A 17,973-nucleotide genomic window follows, 5' to 3' on the forward strand; every position below is an offset into this window, starting at 1 on the left:
GAGTTAGATAAATACTTAAAGGAAAGATTTTGTCGGGGTATGGGAAAAGAGGAGCTAATTGGATAGCTCCTCCATTCCTCTACCCTCAGATCTCTGTACTTAGGCCGAGTGGTAATGTAAAGCTTAGGGTTAGTACTTTCCTTCTTTGTTTATTCCTCACTACCACAAGAGCAAACACTTTAGCATAATACCATGTGATTCAAAAGGAGTGTTAGCATGGCACTGTTGTTCCTTGCCTTTTTCTAGGGAACTGTAGCAACCAGTCTCACATCACACTGGACTAAACATACCAGCATCTTACAGGAGCCAGTGTCACTTTTACCCATCCAAACAAGCTCAGGTCTATACAAACAGTGGTAGAGAAGCATACAGTAGCAGTGAAAGGTGTGGGAACCTGCTGCCTAAAGGGCCACCTACCTCATGGTTAAGCTTTACCAGCCAAACTACAACATTGAATCAGTGGTGTGTAGTAGCTCCACATCTGCACAATATTGGATGACAAGGATAGGGAAATTCAACACTGGGTGTTAACGCCAGCTTTCAAGATCGCAATTATCACTTATCAATAGGCACACTGCAGGACTGCTGCATTGCAGGGTACGACTAGAACCAGTGTGAACAAAGGCTAGCATATAAATGTGTTACAGATCCTTTGTACTAAAAGATGCATCACTTACACTCCAATCTATTTCAGTTGATTTAATTAATATTGCTGTAATTTTATTTCTACTAGCTTGGATAAGGAAATAGAACCATTGTGCAGAGGTAAAGCAGGGGAACTTTAAAAACTAGAGTAATATGGAATTTCTCTCAAGAATAACTTTCAAACAATGCCAAAAATCTTGTACTGGCTGGTGTATGTGGTTCTACATCCAGCCAGCTACACAAGTTTCATAGTCAGTTAGGGCTGAACCTCATTGTCAAACTCAGTTAAATGACCCTGTTGCCATTTAATAAATTTAGATTTTTTTTTAAAAAGGAAAAACTGGACCAAGATTTTCATTAAACTAGTATGTTTATATAGCATTCATTGCCTAGCAGTTAATACTGCAAAACATAATAATCCTGCAACTTGCTACAGTGACAACTGCAGTAGCTTGGAGTACAATCAAGACAACGTGAACCTTTAAAAGATGGAGGTGCTATTCCTCCCTTTGGAAAAAGAAGAAACCAACAGCAATTGTGCAGTTTTATTGAAGTCAAGACAGGTGCAACAGGTTAGGCAGGTTTACACAGTTACACACTTATAGACTAGACATGTAACACATTAGCATGTAACAGCAGTATTACTGAAGCATGCTGCAAATTACACATTTTACAAAGGACTAACCTGAACCAGCAATCCCATTCAATTCACTACTAGTAGAAAAAAGATGCAGCAACTCCAAGTATCTACATCAGAAAAAAACCCACAAGAATGCTTTAAAAAGGTGGAAAACATACAAAATACAAGCCTTCCCTCCTTGTCCTCTGGTCAGCTTTTTGGCTCAGTTGCACACTTAATAGCATTATTACAAATGTGAGTTTTTGTTAACACACTGGCCATTAAAAAAAAATCTTTGGATGTTTGAAAACACTCAAATTCCAAACCAAAAAAGGGGACAAGGAGTTAGTCTTCAGTTTCTTTGATCTCTTTACTCTTCCTCACTTCTTCCATCCGTTTTTCCTAAAATGAAAAAAATTCTAAAAATTACAACAACCCATGGATCAATAAACTACTACAGTCTTTACAATTCTTCTAGTCAAGCATTAGCTTCCTTCAGTTGGTAACTTTCTGACTTGAGCAAGTATGCCAAGTGTTCGAGCCCCAGTGTGCAAGGACAGGATAGTGTCTAGTTGAGCTTGGTGGGAATAGTTTGATCCTTCACTTAAGCTCACTCAATTAAAAAATGGCTCAGGGACCACCATCATGGAGCCAAGCAACAATTTGGTTTCAGAAGGGGGAAAAGGAACAAAAAACATGACATTGTATTGGTACATTTTAGTGCTGCCCTATGTTAATTAGCACTTATTTCAATCTACTAGGGAAGCAGCAACTACCACAGGACAACATGCATCATCAGCTTCAAAATTACCTTCTCTCGTAGGCGGTCCAGTTTGGCCGCCAGTTGGGCTTCACGGTTCTCTTTGTTGGCTTCCATCTTGGTGGTCAATTTCTCTTCTGCCATTTTGCTGAAGTTGTTGTTTTCTTGAATAGCTTTCTGAAGCACTTCCTTTTCATGCTCTCGTTTTTCAGCCAACTGCTTCAGCACTTCTGCTTCATGTGACTAAAAATTTAAAAAATTCAACCACAAGGCCACATTGTCAGTCACACCTCGATGCATAAGAGATTTAAGTTTTTAGGCATTACCAATACATTTATTGTAAATTGTATACAATATCCAAATTGCTACTTATGATTGACCAATAACTAGCAGGAATTCCCCATTGTATATCTTAAGTGGTCTTTGCAGACAACTCAGTTATAAATGAAGTAGGCCCAATATGTACAGCACATGGGCCATTAGATGAAAAAATCTGATCAATACAAAGATTACTACATCTGCAAGATCTGTTCAGTTGTCCAAACATTAGGATTTTAATATGAATACTGTACACACTGGAAAAACTCATGTACAGTTATAGAATCATAGAAGTTTACAACATGGAAACAGGTCCTTCGGCCCAACATGTCCATGTCGCCCAGTTTATACCACTACGCTAGTCCCAATTGCCTGCACTTGGCCCATATCCCTCTATACCCATCTTACCCATGTAACTGTCCAAATGCTTTTTAAAAGACAAAATTGTACCCGTCTCTACTACTGCCTCTGGTAGCTCGTTCCAGACACTCACCACCCTTTGAGTGAAAAAATTGCCCCTCTGGACCCTTTTGTATCTCTCCCCTCTCACCTTAAATCTATGTCCCCTCGTTATAGACTCCCCTACCTTTGGGAAAAGATTTTGACCATCTACCTTATCTATGCCCCTCATTATTTTATAGACTTCTATAAGATCACCCCTAAACCTCCTACTCGCCAGGGAAAAAAGTCCCAGTCTATCTAACCTCTCCCTATAAGTCAAACCATCAAGTCCCGGTAGCATCCAAGTAAACTCTTTCTAGTTTAATAATATCCTTTCTATAATAGGGTGACCAGAACTGTACACAGTATTCCAAGTGTGGCCTTACTAATGTCTTGTACAACTTCAACAAGACATCCCAACTCCTGTATTCAATGTTCTGACCAATGAAGCCAAGCATGCTGAATGCCTTCTTCACCACCCTATCCACCTGTGACTCCACTTTCAAGGAGCTATGAACCTGTACTCCTAGATCTCTTTGTTCTATAACTCTCCCCAACGCCCTACCATTAACAGAGTAGGTCCTGGTCTGATTCGATCTACCAAAATGCATCACCTCACATTTATCTAAATTAAACTCCATCTGCCATTCATCAGCCCACTGGCCCAATTTATCAAGATCCCATTGCAATCCTAGATAACCTTCTTCACTGTCCACAATGCCACCAATCTTGGTGTCATCTGCAAACTTACTAACCATTCCTACTAAATTCTCATCCAAATCATTAATATAAATAACAAATAACAGCAGACCCAGCACCGATCCGAGGCACACCGCTGATCACAGGCCTCCAATTTGAAAAACAACCCTCTACAACCACCCTCTGTCTTCAATCCAATTTTGTATCCAATTGGCTACCTCACCTTGGATCCAGTGAGATTTAACCTTATGTAACTACCTACCATGCAGTACCTTGTCAAAGGCTTTGCTAAAGTCCATGTAGGCCACGTCTACTGCACAGCCCTCATCTATCTTCTTGGTTACCCCTTCAAAAAACTCAATCAAATTCGAGAGACATGATTTTCCTCTCAAAACCATGCTGACTGTTCCTAATCAGTCCCTGCTTCTCCAAATGCCTGTAGACCCTGTCTCTCAGAATACCCTCTAACAACTTACCCACTACAGATGTCAGGCTCACTGGTCTGTAGTTCCCAGGCTTTTCCCTGCCACCCTTCTTAAACAAAGGCACAACATCTGCTACCCTCCAATCTTCAGGCACCTCACTTGTAGCTGTCGATGATTCAAATCTCTGCTAGGGGACCTGCAATTTCCTCCCTAACCTCCCATAACGTCCTGGGACACATCTGTTAAAACTCCAGTTGTTTGGAGACCCCATAAGTAACTATATCATCAGTACTGGGAACATAAGATGTATCAGCCCTTTTACAGAATTGATGAAAGGAAAGTGTGAGAATAGTTAAAGCCCTCATGAAGCATCAGTATGAAGAAAAAATGCAGCTGATTGAACAATAGCCCTGGAATTTTTTTGAATCTGGAAAGATGCAAAAAAGTGCTGGTTGATATACATTGTCACCTTATATGATTTTGTTTAATGATGTGGAGATGCCAGTGATGGACTGGGGTGGACAAATGTAAGGAATCTTACAACACCAGGTTATAGTCCAACAAATTTATTTTAAAATCACAAGCTTTCAGAGATTATCTCCTTCGTCAGATGATTCAATCATCTGACGAAGGAGATAATCTCCGAAAGCTTGTGATTTTAAAATAAATTTGTTGGACTATAACCTGGTGTTGTAAGATTCCTTTGATTTTGTTTAAGACAAAGGGGAAATGGAATCTATAAAAACATTATCCCATCTCACTTACAAACCCTAATTGAGATATCCTTTGTACATCATCCAGCACTCTTCCAGTTTGTTTTGAACAAATTCTACCCCCAGGCTATTAAATCCTTCAGCCACTCATTTCTGGTTTTATTTAGCACATCTGCAACCATAATCTGTTACTCTTATTATCTCTCTGGTTTTGATCAGTGCAAAAGGGCTGGCTTTCCTTCCCTATCCAGTTTTAGAGTCTCTACCAAAGATGTCAACTTGTCTTTTCAGTTGCTGACTGACCAGTTGTATTTCCAGCATTGATTTTGAAGTTCTATACCTGGCATTTAGCAACAGGTGGATGCCAAACAGTTAATGGTTGAAGGTGGAAGTTCACTTAAAACATTTATATAGATGGTGTTAGCAGCAAAAAGGTAAACTAGAGTACAACACTGAAAGCTTAAGAGGAGGCATTTAAAACTGCTACAAGATAGAAAGTAGTGTGGAAAATTACTGAAGTACTTCCTGGAGAGTCTCTTGACAGTTCAGTGGGTAAATGCAGTGTATAGCCAATTGCAAGGTTGTGCTTGAATCAAGCTCAGCAGCATCTGTAGCTTAGGAGATTGAAAAATAGGTTTGCCAGACCCAGTGTGTAATCATGCAATTTTAGCTTAATTACAGGAACAACTTCATTAAGTGTGGTGTACCTTTCGTCTGCTCTCTGCAGCTTCAAGTTTTCTCTGGATTTCTTCCAATGACAGTTCCTTTTTCTTAGGGGGAGAGAGGGGAAACTCTGGAATGGCTTCAGCTGCAGGTGGGCTCAGGATCAATTCGAAAGCCTGGCCTGAAGACCGCTTGTCCAATTCTTTCACCTGGATATCTGAGACATTTATTCAGTAATGTTCAACACTCCAACCAGTTTGATGCATTTGATGCAATTTCAAAGAATGACTGGTCAAGCAAAATGCCATCATGACACAATCCATTCAAATATTGTCACAGGTGACAAGAAAAACAGGCATATCATTTTAATGTGTTCCAAACTGAATCCATAAAACCATTTAAACTTTCAATCTGCCAACTGACTAACTATTGTATCATGACATTCTGTTTATTGTGGTTGACAAAACACTGTGCAAGTGACAGTTCACCATTGTTCTGCAGTTGTGGGAATAGTAGCACGTGGAAGTGTTGGATTCAGTAAGATTAACCTCACCATCTGTCAGGTCATTTAGTCCTGCATTTCCATCTTGGTGGTAATGCTGTATCTTTTTAAATTCAATCAAGATTAGATTACCACCAAGGCTATAAACCACACATCATAGTACAGCAACTGGTGGAATAAAGTTCAATTTATTCTACATGTAAAGAAAAGTTTATGACTGAGCCTCAAACAAATGTGTTCTTTTCTAAGAATATAGTTTTATAAAATGCAAAAATGAACTACACTTGTGTACAGACAAGAACCAATCAGTCCAATTTTTCCCCAGAAGTGCTCATCTGTATGAATTTTTTTCCTGATCAATTGCCAAGGAATATTTTAATCTTTTGAAGGCTAACCTTTCTCCCACTTAGCTGTTGGGCTACAAGTTCAGAGTTCATGGAGACTCAAATTCTACATTTGTTCTACTTACCAGCTGATGCTGATGCCATGATGGAACAAGACAAGACGAGCTGGAAATGTCAAGTGTTGAAAGTTGTCCTATGAGCAGCAGATCCTGTGGTCAGAACATTAGGGCAATAGGTTAATTATTGATGTTTCAGAATACCATTTATATTCCAAGTGTAAAACATGATAAATGGACCTGCTGTGCATTTCAGATGCAAAGCACCTGCAGTTTTTTTAAATTGCTAAATTAGGAAGTAGTGATGCAAGCTTGAGCTTAAAAAGACTGAAGTTTGTAGGAGGGAGTAATGAGGTCCATAGTTGCAGTCTTAAACACATTCCAACAATATAGTATAAGGAGCCTTAAAATGAGAGCAGTGCACTTCTGGAAGCATTACCATATTTTCAACATAAAGCCCAAGCACATTCAACTACAATTTTTTATTATTAGTTCATGGCAATCGCTGGTGAGGCCAGCATTTATTGCTCATCCCTAATTACCCTTGAGAGGGTGGTGGTGAGCCGCCTTCTTGAACCGCTGCAGTCAGTGTGGTGACGGTTCTCTCAGTGCTGTTAGGAAGGGAGTTCCAGGATTTTGACCCAGCGACGATGAAAGAATGGAGATATATTTCCAAGTCGGGATGGTGTGTGACTTGGAGGTGGAACGTGCAGGTGGTGTTGGTCCCATGTGCCTGCTGCTCTTGTCCTTGTAGGTGGTGGAGGTCACGGGTTTGGGAGGTGCTGTCGAAGAAGCCTTGGAGTTGCTGCAGTGCATCCTGTGGATGGTACACTGCAGCCACTGTGCACCGGTTGTGAATGTTTAGGGTGGTGAATGGGGTGCCAATCAAGCAGGCTGCTTAATCTTGGATGGTGTCGTGCTTCTTGACTGTTGTTGGAGCTGCACTCATCCAAACAAGTGGAGAGTATTCCATCACACTTCTGACCTCGTAGGAGGTGAGTCACTCGCTGCAGAATACCCAGCCTCTGACCTGCTCTCAGCCACAGTATTTATATGGCTGGTCCAGTTAAGTTTCTGGTCAATGGTGACCCCCAGGATGTTGATGGTAATGTTGTTGAATGTCAAGGGGAGGTGGTTAGACTCTCTTGTTGGAGATGGTCATTGCCTGGCACGAATGTTACTTGCCACTTATCAGCCCAAGCCTGGATGTTGTCCAGGTCTTGCTGCATGCAGGCTCAGACTGCTTTATTATTTGAGGGGGTTGCGAATGGAACTGAACACTGCAATCAGCGAACATCCCCATTTCTGACCTTATGATGGAGGGAAGGTCATTGATGAAGCAGCTGAAGATGGTTGGGCCTAGGACACTGCCCTGACGAACTCCTGCAGCAATGCCCTGGGGCTGAGATGATTGGCCTTCAGCAACCACTACCATCTTCCTTTGTGCTAGGTATGACTCCAGCCACTGGAGAGTTTTCCCCCTGATTCCCATTGACTTCAATTTTACTAGGGCTCCTTGATGCCACACTCGGTCAAATGCTGCCTTGATGTCAAGGGCAGTCACTCTCACTTCACCAAATATTGCATGTTTATGACTGTCTGTAGTTAAGGAGATGACTTATCTGACCTCCCACATATCTATTTTAGCTGGTCCTACAAACTAAAATCAATCTAAAAGTAAATTTAAAAAGTGACCTTGGGGTGGTTATTTCTAGTTTGTCCACAGACTAAAGCCAGCCACAAACAGACCAACACTTGACAAGACTATGGGGGGAGGGGGGCAGAAAAAGGGATTTATGTTTTCCTAACTAGACACTTAACACATCCAGTGTTACCTCTAAAATTCACTGCAAAGTCAAAATGGGACTAGAAAATACTGGGGCCGATTTTCTTCTGCCAAACATCCCAGGAGCACCAGGCTCAGGAAATTGGAGCAGAGATTCATTGTCCTTGCACTTCACACATTGAATGAGGCACCCAATGGGACAGGCAGGAAGTTCCCATCTAAAACAAGTGGCAGCATATAAATGCATATTAACAGGAGTGAGTGAAAGTCATTTTCCCCAGGAGTTCTACCCAACAAACAAAAATCACCCAGAGTGGGTTGAGGCCAGCCCCTTCGGAGTGGAGAATCAGTACAAGAGTTGCCAAACTTTTTTGGACCTACAGCAAGACAGGTTTTAACTTGATTTAGGCCAGCAAGGAAAATATCAAGGCAAGCAGCAACATGGCTGCTGTTTGTCAGACACCAGCAGGACTTTGCAATGCTGTGGAAAGGAGGGAGCACCTCAATCAGGTGTCAGTAGAGTCTTTACTGCTCAAGTCATAGGCCAGAGGTGCAGCAAGGTATTACAGCTAAAGGACCAGCAACTTCAGGTTTACATTTGTAGTCACAAAATTAGGACACTGGAACCAGAAATCAGCAAGAACATAGGAGTGGTGCCAGAGGGTGTATTCAACTGTATTGTTAGTAAGGGCTTACTTGGGTAAGCAAGACAAATTTCAACTTAATTCAGGCTGATACTCCAATGCTGTGGTTAGAGGAAATACTGCTGCAGAACCACCTGATTGTTATTTGGTGGAAGTGCTTGCACACTTCAATAGCCAGTACAGAGGAGCACCTAACCTGCTGAGTGTTTCTAGAAGAGCTGCTAAGATGAAAAGTTACATACATTTTCCAATTGGAAATACCCATCAGCACCACCCACAGGCACTATATGGAGTTTGGTGACCCACCAACAGATTTTAATATGATATGCCTGATCTTGATTTTCATGGCGTATGTCCCATCAATAGCTGTGGGACTCTGATTTTAAAAAAGTCCATCTGGTATTTTTTGGTAACCTGCTGGATAGCTGTTAACACAGCTCCATCAAAAATCCAGTTGAGTGTCTACTTTTCTAGCCTTTGACATTTGGTGTCACATCAGGATTTCCAAGAGAAGTTTTGCATCAAGAATCTGTTCCACATTGGGAGAGCTTAAAGTTGCCACTCCCATCTTTAGAATTATTTTGGTCTGAAAACCAACATGCACCATTTAAATCTACTAGAGCCCCAACTAGTTGTAAAAACATATACAGCAACCCACAAAAAGGTAATACCTTCTTTTTGGTCCAGTTGGATTTTTAAACAGCATTTGAAGTTGTAAGGGCATAAATAGCTCTACCTTCAAATGGCAGGAAAACTTTCCTATGCTCAGAGAAGCCACCACTCCATCCAATGTAGGGACATTTAATTAAAACACTGCAAGGGGGAAAGATACATCTGGATTTGCACATAGGGGCATATTTAAAGGAAAGCCTTTCCAGTTATGCTGGTTTTAAAAAAAGTGAAAGCCAAATGTGCAGAAGATTAGAGGTCATGTATAGTATTGTATGATTAGTGTTCAGCTCCTGCTTAAGGCAGTCCAGGAGGTAGGTTAAATAATTCACTTTCCAATCCTGCACTGGATTCTGCATTTGCCACTGCATCACAAGTACATAAAACAACCAACCTAGAGCAGGAGCCAGAATCCCAGTCACAGTGCAAGTTATCAGCAAGCATACAGCTAAAAGATAAATGTTTGTTACAAGGCTACTGGAGTATCCTCACCTGGAATCCTTAGTTTTATGCTTGTACCAACCCCCACTTTAACCCTCAAATATAGGCACAACATGAACTGTCTCCTCATTGCAATAGAAAAACTGCAGCCAAGCTTGGGAAAGCTTGTCATTTTCAGACCAGATAAGTTGCAACAGTAATAGTTCACATCTGCTTGGCTTATAATAACTTGTAGTTAGGAAGGAGTCAGAAGCAACAGCCAGAGCTGTGGGATACATGATCCAGAAGAACTACAGGAGACAATTGGAGGTAGTGAGGTCTAGGGAAATAAAATGTTGGTTTGTCAGCCTAATGGCCTTTTCTGGTTCTAAAGTGTTCAGCAAAAATAGAATCTCAAAACAGCACATATTTCTTGACACTGTCAAGGAAGAAAAGCTTAAAAATGTGCAGTTAATTTTCTTTCATAATAGCTGCTTTGCAGCATCAAATACTCAGCAAAAGTTAATTGCTACTACCCAAATTACAGAGTGATACAGCAAAGGACAATCATTTCTACCAGTTAGTTAGTGTAAAGAGGAGATAAATAGGACCAGCACCAGGATACTAGTGGTGCTGTACTTCAGGTATAAGCAGCTGAAAGGGCCATAGACATAGCTACTGGAATAACTTTGGAACAAAAAACTTGTAGAACATACAACTGTTACCTGTGGGACTCAGGGCATGTGTCACCTGGGAAATGGAGTCACACTGACTAACCTTTGGAGTTCACACCCATGGTCTTTTGAATTTCCCCATTTCACCTCTTAATACAATTGGGCTTGTGAAGCAGAGAAGTTGGCATGTGGTTGGATCCCCAAAATAGTGTCCCATGTGCAGCAATATCCTTATAATACAATCTTTTTAGTCAAATAATAGGATTGATGCATCTAGTAGTTTTCACTTGTAACTCATTGTATACATGAGATACAAGCTTCAATTACACATACAAATCAGGCAAGATTCTTGTTCTGGAACCAAGTTTTCGATTGAACAGTACCTCATGTGGGTGGACAAGACATTGATACTAGTTTAAGACTCTTGCTTCATGTTACTTTTTAAAAAAGTTATAATGGCTTGATCCCAAGATGTGATTTATAAACCATTTAAGAGTAGAAACAGTATTTCCTATTGTGGTTATCCACAGAAAAAGCTGGTTGCAACTTAGCAAATAGGACTTGAACATAGCCAAGTTGTGTTTTCTTTGCCAAAAATTCTAAGCTTCCTAATCAATCAGAACATGCAATTACTTGAAAGAATAAAATGCCATTGTTGTTGACAAGGAGCCAGTCTGTGAGCAAGGGAAGATTTACAAAAAAAAAGTCCAGATGCAGCCTGGAGGAAGCCAAACAAGATAGTCAACAGAAAGATTGAATGTTACTTGCAAGCTGTTTTGTTTTTCAGCTTCACAAAACTGAAAACCAACTCCCTTGGCCATGCAATTTTCCAGCACCTGGTGGTGTTTAATCACTTGAGTGTGATTACAGACTGAAATGATTTGCACATTGATGGTGTTGATTAGAGAACAGGCAGCACCATTTACTGTGGCTACTGAAATAGTGGAAATTCAAGTCTGGTATCACACTGACTGCATTCATCTTCAGATTACTGCACCCATAGCAGGTTAAGCTTAATAGTAATTGGCTGTTAAGACATGACTACATAAATTCCTTTAAACACAATAAAGCCAAGTTTGTGTTATAGAACTGTACACTGCCATTAAAAGTCAAGATGTGGAGATGCCGGTGATGGACTGGTGAAGGAGAAAATCTCCGAAAGCTTGTGAATTTAAAATAAAATTGCTGGACTATAACTTGGTGTTGTAAAATTGTTTACAATTAAAAGTCAATGCATTGTCTCTACTGTAAATTACACTAGACTACTGAGTATTCTGAAAACAAATGAGTGGTATGATTACATAAAATTCAAAATTATGCTTTTATATTTTCTTAAAGTTCAGATTCTAGTAGCCAACTCCTGGCATTTACCCTCCCTGCTTTTATATCTTAATTGCAATTTTTCCACAGAAGAGAACAGTCACAAAGACTGTCGCCATTTTAGAAACAGGCCTCCAAGAGAAGCAAATGGCAATTTAAACCCAGCAAAGCAGGCAGTTGGGCCACACAACCAAATTTCTGGAATCCGAAAAGGACAAAGCAAGTGTGTGATTACATAAACATAGTAATTGGAGATGTCATCACAAAACTCATTTGCCCTACAAGATGTGTCCATTTATTCATCATGCAGATCTAATCAAATGTACAAGTGCATCAGTATTGGATCCACTCACCAGATCAAATTCCTTTTTATTCCCTGGCTCAGTTTCAGGAACAACAGAGCTGTTCTCCAATGAGAAGTGATTTTGGGACTGTTGGACAATCCACACACTTAAGGCATCAAGACATGCTCAAAAACTGGTATAGAGCCAACTGTTAAACATCTGCTGGCCTGGGAACCCAAGGTACTGTATATTTACTGATTGTAAAACACAAGGGAAATTCACTGATGCCAATAGACCAATACTGTTTCATGGTGAAAGTAGTATATTGCAAGGGGCTTATAGTTGGTATTGAATTGTCATACCATAATACTAACTGTAATCTTCAAATGCCACTGTTGTATTAATGATCAATCGCGTATACACGAAAATGTTCTTTCAATCAATAGCCACTATTGCAAGGGTATGTGAAGTACAGCTTGTGTAAACTTTCGCAATTCGAACTAGGGTGCAGGCAACTCAATTTGCATTTCATGTGCATGGGAGGTATTGGAGGGCCATATTAGCAAAATAGTGGGAAAATCCTAAATTAGAACACCGCATCCTTTCGCTACAGCTGAATAAACGTGCAAGTTAGTGGGAGAAACAGTTAACGGTTCAGGTCGAAGACCTTGCGTCAGAACGGGTTTTCGACTTGAAACGTTAATTCTGCTTCTTTCTCCACAGATGCTGCCTCACTTGCTGAACTTCTCCAGCATTCTGTTTTTACTTCAGATTTCCAGCATCCGCAGTATTTTTGCTTTTGAAGTTAATGGGAGTGTTGATTTAGGTAAGGCTGCATGTGTGTATACCCAAGCAACCCAGGACAGCTTGGACACTGCTGCACTCAATGTATTCAGAGCCATATGGTCCATCTTGTCCACCCACCGACCCCCCCCCCCCCCACCCTCGTGCATTCAAAAGCGGCCCGGGGCTAACGGCCGCCCGCCGGCACCAGCTATTTTTAAACCAACCGACCGCCGCTGTACAAACGCGAGCCCGCGCGGCTCCGTCATCCGACAGCATTCAAATGGTTTAAAAACACTTTCGGTATGGGAGGAAAAAGTGCAGCTGCTTCTAAAGGCAACCGCATAACCCATCAGTTTTGCAAAAAACTGAAAATCAAACCGCGCCCCCCGCCATCACTTTGCCTAGTTGCTCCTGAAATATTGCTTTAATATGTATCTAGACTACAGCTTACCACTTTAATTTCCAACCTGATTCATTCCATCTGGCGTATAAGCCCTTCTGGGGCAAAATAGGATTTTAACCCACGATAAACAATCGCCACTGTACATGGAGACAGGATATCCCGACATCTGTGTTGATAGGTTTTAATACAGACAGCAATAGGACTCGAGCGCCACCTGAAGCCAAAAGTCTTAAGAAAATGGTGGCAATACATTTAGCCTGGCAGATATGTGAAAATATGTTCCTTCTATTCAGCTGAATGCGGAGGGACAGAAAATCCAGTTGTTCTGGTACTAGGTTACGGTGTCAGTGTATAAATCAATACCCAATAACAGAAATACCCCTCTTTGGTGTGTTATCCATATCGTCAAACGCTTTTTCTAGGTTAAAATCAATATTGTACAGTGTGTCAGATACGCTGTGAAACTAGATAACCCTAATGCTTCAAAACCAGCAAGATGACTAGCAGTAAGCAACAACCAGCCTAAAAATCAGACTATGAATCCATCCAAGTAACTAGATTTGAAAACTGCTTTTGCAAAAAAACTCGATTTTAAGCAGCAGTCCAAGCATTTGCAAATAATGCAAGCAAATGGATTGAATCCCACCCAAAAACGGCACAAAAGCAGCATTGCACTCACAGCAACTGCTTAAATGGGGGCTTTTGCTCAAACTCAATTTCCCCACATTAAAACTGCAGGTATGCAACAGTCATTGTCCTTGGATGGAGGGGTCCGTTATTTTAAAAAGCCGTTGGAAAAATTGAGCCAGAATCCTATTTTTATATAAATTCTATAAAGCGCTTGGCTTGCATTTGAGAGCGTTTCATAAAAGCCCCCTTTGTGCAAAGGCAGGAAAAGCAATCTAGAAACGTTATTTCAGGACAAAGAGCCACTGTATTTCTTGATGGACAAAAGCACATTGGAATTGAAGATCACACGGAAAAAACAACCAATAATGCAAGGACGAGTGCCAGAAAAATAACTGCAAAACAAAATTTGCCAAGCTGCCTGCAACAATTCAAACAGGTGTAAAGGATGTTGCAATATACAGCTTTTTAAAAAATATACACATTAGATGTAATAAGGTTGCAATTCACACCTAGAAATAGTCATTTTAATTACCCTCCCCTCAATGTCTGGTTAGAAAGTGCCACTCCCTTGTTGTTCCTTCGATTAGCTCCCCCCGTTCATTTACGTGAAAAAAATATTGTATAGCTCTGCATCAATTTCTAGTTTGAAAGAATAGTTTTACTAGTCCCCCACAGGTCAGAACAAACCCTAAAATTTATTAAACCGTTTCATTTCACTTCGATCCGACATACTGTTCAAACAAACACGCAGCCCCCCCCCCCGCCTTTGCATTTCCTTTCTTTGTGTCTGTTTCAATTAACAATAAGCGCCCCTGGATAATTAAGAATTCTAACAAAAGAAAAGCAGCCCCTTCGGTTACATGCATCAATTGTCTACAATTACATCCATTTCGATAAAATAAGTGCTAATTTTCTTTCGCGCCGTAACCTTACAACAAAGAACTTGTCTCCCAAACATTGCATTATTCCCCTGCATGCAGCAGATATGCATTAACCCCAATTAGCCCGCTCACTCCCAGACTGATCTGTTGCATTGGCGCCAAATTATAATGAACACTTTAACAAAAAAATGTAAAACTTTTTTTAAAAGCTAAATCTGAATTCTCCTGCAGCTGAAATTGATTTAATTCCATCTATTCGGGGTGTGTGCACATTTCCACAGCGCGCTTGCCCGCTGCCCTTACCCTCACTCTTTGGCTCTTGTTCCCTTTGTCTCCCGCGCTCCGCACAAACCAGCTCTCGAAACCGCCCCCCCTCCACCGAATAAAAACCGCCAAAAACACGCCACGTGACATCGCCGGCGCTCTTCCATTGGCTACAACCCGGGAGAGACCGCCCCCTCTCGTGGCTCAATCCGTCGATTTTACTGGTCCTTGGCAACGGCCGCTGACCAATCAGCTTGGAGATAGCCTGCCATTGGCTTGTGACCGGAGACGCTCGGCCGCGGTTGGCTGAGGCCGCGTCCTGGCTGCGGGTGATTGGCCGCGTCGCGCACCGGCCCGTGCGGCGCTGCTATTGGTCTGCCGGCCGATGACGCGTTTGGATTGATCATCATATTTTCGATGATGTGGAGATGCCGGTGATGGACTGGGGTTGACAATTGTAAACAATTTTACAACACCAAGTTATAGTCCAGCAATTTTATTTTAATAATTGTTACATGGTGCGCAGGCGCAGAGGACATGCTGGTCAGCTTCCATCCAGGCTGGAGTGAGGCCATTCAGATAAAGAAGGGAGGAGCAGCTCTAAGCAAAAAGTGGCTGCCAAACCTCGCTCCATTTGTTGATTACTGCGGCTGTGATGCCTTTCACAGTGAAATAGCCCACCTCCACTCATTGTTTAGGCTCACACATGAAGAATAGCCACAAGGGCGAGAGATACAGGAGGGCACATGGTTCCCTGTACCCCAGCAAAGAGTCTGAGAGGAGGGGGGAAATTGGGAACAAAAACACTATATACAATGCTGTAAATTGTGTTTTAATACATCATCAAGCCACTGCCTTTTTCAAATAATTGCAGGGGAGTTATCCCCAGTGTCCTGGCCAATGTTTATCCCTCAACCAACATCACTAAAATAGATTATCTGGTCATTATCAAATTGCTGTTATGGGAGCTTGCTGTGCACAAATTGGCTGCCGTGTTTCCTATATTCAAAAATACTTAATTGGCCATAAAGCGCTCTAGGACGTCCCAAGGTCGCGAAAAGTGCTACATAAATGCAAGTCTTTCATTAAAAGTAAAGAAACTCCAAATGCTGGAAATCTGGCCAGGACACTGGGGAGAACTCCCCAGCTCTTTGAAATAGTGCCAGGGGATCTTTTATGTCCTCCTGAGAAGGCAGACAGGCCTCGGTTTAATGTCTCATCTGAAAGACAGCACCTCTGACTGTGCAGCGCTCCCTCAGTACTGGTACTGGAATGTCAGCCTAGATTTTGTGCTCAAGTCTCTGGAGTGGGCCTTTTTTGATGGAAACGTTCGATGACCTTTTGTCAGAACTTTCCCAGTCATTGACCTGAAACGTTAACTCTTTCTTTCTCCACAGATGCTGCTTGACTTGCTGAGTATTTCCAGCATTTTCTGATTCTGTTTTTATTTCAGATTTCCAGCATCTTCAGTATTTTGCTTTTGAATGGAGAGAGAGAAGTATGTGAGTAACTCAATGGAAAATTTATCATAATTTTAATTTAAAAGAATAGATCAGTGCTGTGCTGATGTAAGGTACATAATGTGACATAATCACCACAAGACTGAAGAGACAATCTTACAGGTACTTTCTGCTCCGAAAGAGTATGGGAAGATAAGGAGTGTGAGAAAAACCCAAATCACACGAGTTACACATCCTCATGGGGTGAGACAATCGCCAGATGACTACCCATCAACACATCTGGAACAGTATTCCAGGAAGGAGAGCTAATATCTTTGGGGATTTCTCCTAGTTAAGGCAATATGAAGATGTAATTTATTCATTCACTCCATAAGTGCGATCTGTCAGAGCCTTTATATCCAGCAAACTTGTCAACTTAGAAAGCTGGCAAAAGCTGACCCAGCCCCATTAAAAACATACAGCTACCCCTAAATATAAGCCTCTTTAAAAAAAGAAGCCAGTAATGCAATACTTGATGCCCATAGCGACTCTCAGTGGAGCCGACAATTAAATTCCAGCTGATTGTGACTTACGAGCAGAGATGTTCGGAATGCTGACTGTGCACAATCTGCATGGATGGTTGATGTATATTATCAGCTAAACATGTTGGCAGGGCTGCCTGTCACAAGAAAGTCATGATATCCCTTCAGGGCCGATACAGAGGAAGCTCGATGAATTGTCCCAAACATTGATGCAGGGGAATTTTGACTGGCAACTGCACAGATTCTGGGTCAAGCGTAAACTCCTAGTTTTACTTCCTCTGAAGTAACATGAGCCAATATATACCACTTTTTCCACGACCTCCCCAACAGGCGTGATGTATGTTTGGGTTCTAGTGGCGGAGGTGAGCTGGCATGAAGTAGGATCAGTGTAAAATGCCCCTTTAAGTCTATTATTTATAGATAGATAATATGCCCCTGTCCAAATTCCTTGCCACTCTTCCCCATCCAAGTTATGCCCAGTGTTTTTTTCTCCATCAGTCAAACTAAATTGTATCCCCCTGGATTCACGTACAACCAGCCACTTCCTAACTTTAAAAAAAATACACATTACTATCTTTTTCTTTCAAAATTTAGTAGTAGGAGTAAATTAGCCAGCTGAACATTTAAGTATAAGGCTGCTGTGGGGCTTTAACATACAAACATGGGGATTAGTTTAACATGGATCAGCGGTTACATTAGCATGTGAATAGTCTTGACATTTAAATGATTATGTTAATCCACTCACCCTTTCGTGTCATAAAATATCAAGAAATGTAGCTGTCAGATTGACTTGATAACAATAAGATGCCCTCCCATCTCGTACTGAGTTGTAACACCACACACAGGTCCTGCCCTGCATGCTGATGTGTTCTTGTCTCTTGTGTCTTGTCGCTCCTCTTTTCCTGAAGAGGTTGATTGCTTGTTGGGAATTACATTTCCACGGGGCCCAGTCATATTTGTAGCAAGTGGTATTTTTTTTGGGTGGGAGGGGGCGCGGGGAAGAGGGCTGGGTCATTCAAACTGAACCCAAACAGCCACAGACGCAC

The 17,973-nt window shown here is 41.4% G+C and overlaps 1 protein-coding gene across 2 annotated transcripts; it reads right to left on the bottom strand.

The window, feature by feature from the left end:
• Positions 1-1,176: 1,176 nt before the first annotated feature.
• LOC137342731 (stathmin-like) lies at positions 1,177-15,067 on the bottom strand. Of its 2 annotated transcripts, none has more exons than XM_068006887.1 (5): positions 14,986-15,067; positions 6,255-6,338; positions 5,328-5,500; positions 2,076-2,267; positions 1,177-1,666 (listed from the first exon to the last, which is right to left on the bottom strand). In XM_068006887.1, exons 2-5 carry the CDS (start codon positions 6,271-6,273, stop codon positions 1,610-1,612), a joined length of 441 nt encoding a protein of 146 aa, XP_067862988.1. In that variant the 5' UTR covers positions 6,274-6,338; positions 14,986-15,067; the 3' UTR covers positions 1,177-1,609. The 2 variants fall into 2 exon arrangements, with proteins under 2 accessions (XP_067862988.1, XP_067862989.1); XM_068006888.1 differs by lacking the exon at positions 14,986-15,067 and adding an exon at positions 13,220-13,327.
• Between the last annotated feature and the right edge of the window lie 2,906 nt (positions 15,068-17,973).

This window comes from Heptranchias perlo, chromosome 26 (genome assembly GCF_035084215.1).
Source record: "Heptranchias perlo isolate sHepPer1 chromosome 26, sHepPer1.hap1, whole genome shotgun sequence".
Classification (NCBI taxonomy): domain Eukaryota; kingdom Metazoa; phylum Chordata; class Chondrichthyes; order Hexanchiformes; family Hexanchidae; genus Heptranchias; species Heptranchias perlo.